The 4,330-nt window shown below is 48.2% G+C and overlaps 1 protein-coding gene across 1 annotated transcript; it reads left to right on the top strand.

Moving 5' to 3' along the window:
- Positions 1–2,461: 2,461 nt before the first annotated feature.
- On the top strand, positions 2,462–2,799 carry LOC309565171 (small ribosomal subunit protein eS21-like). Its single transcript, XM_082269967.1, has one exon. It carries the CDS (start codon positions 2,517–2,519, stop codon positions 2,754–2,756), a length of 240 nt encoding a protein of 79 aa, XP_082126093.1. The 5' UTR covers positions 2,462–2,516; the 3' UTR covers positions 2,757–2,799.
- Positions 2,800–4,330: the final 1,531 nt, after the last annotated feature.

The raw sequence follows: 4,330 nt of genomic DNA, 5'->3' as shown, positions 1-4,330 counted from the left end.
AGCAATTTGAACCGACTAGGTACCAGGAATGGACGTTTTAAAGTGCGCCACATTTCATTAACAGTGTAATGAAACTCAGCGGGACAGGGAAAAACCTGCGCCGACATGCGGGTCCTATGTGTCCCAAAAGATGACAATGCCCGGAGGAGTAGGCTCATCCTCCAAATGCAGTGTTTCCTTTACAGAAACAATCAATTCATCCATGGTCGCTTGCTCTGCAGGCGACCCCGGGGAGGAAGTATCAACCCCTTCCACCTCAGCCTCCCCCTCAGACCCCAGCGGGTCCAAGGATGAGCGGGACCCCGAAAAGGGCACGCTCGCTGCAGCAGCCATATCACCATCAGAATCAGAAGAAAGAGACAATCTGGCCCTCTTTCTAACAGCACGTTCAGCCATCAGCATTTCCATATTGGACACCAAGGTCGCCACTACAGCGGCCAAATCAGGTCTCAGAGGGGCCACAGGAGAACTGGGGTTCCCCACCAGAGCTGGGGGGAATTTGCTGTCCTGAGAATCCATTGCTCCAGACAAAAAACAATAGTGCAATAAAATTGTACTGCCCCTTTAAGAGCGCTGCGGAGTGCGCAGCCCACCGCTACAGCTACAGTGACAAAGACCCCCAAACAGGAGAAGAAAAAACTGAGCCAAAAGTGACAATACAGAGAGTAATTGAGAGAGATAATCTGCAGAGCTCTGCAGAGTGTTACCACCGATGTCCTGCTTCAAGAGGAAAAGGAAGTGCTGTTAGAGGAGGCTGAACTAAAGGCTGCATGACTCAGGGAAAATGGCTGCCCCATAGGACTGAATGGAAGACTTCAGTAAAATGGCCGCCGAACATGCGGTCGGAACGATCGTTCTGCTACCGCAAAATGGCGGATGGCGCCAAAACAGCATGTATTATTGCCCATAATAAAGCAACATGCCTGCCCATACTTAAAATGGCGGACCGCGCAGTTTTTACTCTGCTACGGCCGCCACACACAGTCTGCGCCCCAAACAAGCACCGAGGTGACACAGGGAAGGGGACCCCCAAAAACATACAGCACCGCAGCGCATGTACAAGCGATCCCCGCAGGGACCGCATAGGGAGTCACACAGGCACAAACATGGGGGACACACAGCAACACAGGACTGCCACCCCACACTGAGGCCCCACACAGAAGTACTTACCTGTACCCGATGGCGTGGGAAGCCTCTCAGAACGGAAAGCCTCTGTCCTCATCTGACAGGGAGTGCCGTTAGCCAGGGACCTGACACTGCAGCATCGCAGATGTGTCCTGTGAGGTAGCCACCTCACGGCTGCATCCCTGCAGCAAGCAGGGATGGGTCGTTCATAATGCCAGGGCGAACCATAAGCTGAACGCTCGATGGCGGGCTGGGGGTCCATCTGACCCTCTGCTCTGGAAAACCAGGGCGGTCAGTCCGAATCCCAGCACCGCATGATCCATCTTCATCCGAAGATCCGACTAACAACTAAAAGCTGACAAAATAAACAGCTAGTAAAGTAAGAAAAAACTGACATTTTCAAAGAAAATCAAATAAAAGATTAGTTAGGCTGAGACTGTAGCCCCAGCACAGGGAATCCTAACCAATCCTGACGCTAGGCAGAAAGAAACTGAGTTGGGAGTGACCATGCAGGGGGGTATTGACCAGATGGGACAGCCCCCATGGGTGTGTATATGCAAACGCCTTTGTTCTTTTAACTAAGTCTTTATGCCTAGCCACTCCTGCGGAGCGGAAGTCAATACCCAACAGTGATGACTTAGAGGCGGCGGCGACTGTCGGAGGATGCAAAAGAAAGCTAAAATGATCTTGGGTGTCAATGGTTACTTGAACCCCTAGCTACCTCTGGAGGAAACTTAAGGTTCCACAGAAACCTGGTTGAGAATGGCTACGCTACACTCTTTCCTTTCAAGGACATGATGAAACAGGATATCTTATGATCACACCAGGCTCACCTATCACCCACTACCACTCGAACTACTGAATGAAGCAAAGTGAAGTGGAAGGAAATCCCTCAAAAGTGAGGGAATCCCTTGGGGCCACCCAAGCCACCAGAACTAGTGTCCCCATTGGAAGATTTTCACTCCATTACTGTTCTGATAACCCAAAATTTAGGATTTTCTTGCACTTTCACTTGCAATGATACCAATAAACAGGACAAATAAAGAGGATACATCTCCCTAACGGGGACAGAGACAGCAATAAAACCTGACAGGGGTTAAAAATCCCTCTGTCCAAAACTAAAAAAAAAAAATGAAAAAAAAAAGTTTTGTCTTTAGTTACACGTTATCTCTAATTGTCTAATCAATTTTTTTTTTTTTTTGCAATTTCATGAGTGCGTTTACTTTTTAGGCTTGACATGTTTGGTATTCTCTTAAGGCATCAATGTCTTTTATTTTTTACAAAAAATTGTGTACATTATTGTGCTTATTTGCAGTTAAACTAATTAAGTCTCTTTCTTGTCGGCCATTACAGTGAGTGTGAGGTCCTCATGACTGTAACCAAGGTGCAAAATGCAGAATGACACTGACAAATTTGTGGACTTGTATGTCCCCCATAAATGTTCTGCCAGCAACAGAATCATTGGCACCAAAGACCATGCTTCCATCCAGATTAATATTGCAGAGGATGAAAAGACAACAGGCAGCGTAACTGGCCAGTACAAGACCTACTCTATCTGCGGCAGCATTCATAGGATGGGTGAATCGGACAATGCAATTCTCAGGTTAGCAAAATCTGATGGTATGGTTTAAAAACTTCTAAACAAAGAAACCTTTGAAATTAAACTTTGTAAGGAAAAATTGGATTTTTGACTTACCGTAAAATCCTTTTCTCTTAAGCTCATTGACAGACGCAGTCCTCTTTGATTAATATCAGTAGGGTTATACTGCCCCCTACAGGAGTAGGACACTAGGCAGGAAAAACGTTCTGGCCACGCCTTAGGGGCAGTCCCAGAGGGTATATCCTCTCTCTCCCTGCTACAGGATGTCAGTTATGTCACAAAGCAGTGTCAGAGAATTTAACCCAACCCAACTCAAATAGAGGGGCGGGTACTGCGTCTGTCAATGAGCTTAAGAGAAAAGGATTTTACGGTAAGTCAAAAATTCAATTTTCTCTGTCGCTCATTGACAGACGCAGTCCTCTTTGATTAATATCAGTAGGGACGTCCCAAAGCAGTGCCACAAATGAGGGGTGGGACAACAGAAATCAAAATCCAATCCAGAAGGCCCAACCGGTGCCAACCAGAAGTTTTAAAGGCTCATCGGACAAAAGGATGAGACTCAACTGAAAACCCAACAGAAAAAAACCCTCGAGGTAGACCACCGGTCTCCTCAAACAGCGGCCTGCAGAACCTTGCGGCCAAAAGAGGCATCCGCCAATGCCAGCACATCAACTTTGTAAAATTTTGTAAAGGTATGAACCGACAACCAGGTAGCCGCCTTGCAAACCTGAACCACTGACGCCTAATGGCGGAAGGCCCAGGAAGCACTAAGCGCCCGAGTGGAGTGCGCCTTAACAGGGAACGGAGGAACCCGACCCTTAATAGAATAAGCCTGTACCACCGTCTGTCTGATCCATCTCGAGATAGTCGCGGCAGACGCAGGCAACCCCTTTCTAGGGCCATCCGTGATCACAAAAAGTGAATCCGTCTTACGGAAAGATTCCGTAGTAGTCAAGTACACCCTGATTGCCCGAACCACATCCAAGGAGTGTAACGCAAACTCCCGAGGATGACTGGGCTTAGGACACAGGGAAGGTAGCACAATATCCTCATTTAGATGAAAATCTGAAACCACCTAGGAAGGAAGGATGGATTCGGATGAAGAACCACCAGATATGGGGAACGACAGGACAATGCAGCCAGTTCTGACACCCTGCGTGCAGAAGTGATAGCCACCAAAAAGGCCACCTTCTGGGATAAAGTAAGCAAGGGAATCTCCCTAATATTTTCAAAGGGAGGTTTCTGAAGAACCGACAACACCAAATTAAGATCCCAGGGCAGCAAGGGCGCGCACACCCAGTGCCATCTTAAGAGCATTAAAGGGCCCTGGGCAGTGCATTGCACTGGGGCCCTGCCTACACAATCACCCACAAGAATAAAAATGCAAATTATCGATAAGACTATATTACAGCAGTTCCAAGCTAATGACAGCTTCCAAGTTTGGAGGCTGGGTCTGGTGAACACACACACGCACGGGGGTCAGACTCGACTTTCCTGTGTGCCCCTGTGACCTGACAACAGCGCAGGGCCGACAGGCGCTTGCAACCTGCCAAGTTCGGCGGCGGGATGCACATGGGAAACAGGACTAATGCTTGGCTGGAGCTG

Source organism: Pelophylax lessonae, assembly GCF_965119305.1.
Source record: "Pelophylax lessonae genome assembly, chromosome: 10".
Classification (NCBI taxonomy): domain Eukaryota; kingdom Metazoa; phylum Chordata; class Amphibia; order Anura; family Ranidae; genus Pelophylax; species Pelophylax lessonae.
The sequence above is the reverse complement of the archived record's forward strand: the minus strand, read 5'-3'. Positions and strand labels throughout refer to the sequence as shown.

Excerpts from the sequence above, each read along its gene's own strand:
- LOC309565171 (XM_082269967.1), top strand. The coding sequence starts at position 2,517 with ATGCAGAATGACACTGACAAATTTGTGGACTTGTATGTCCCCCATAAA.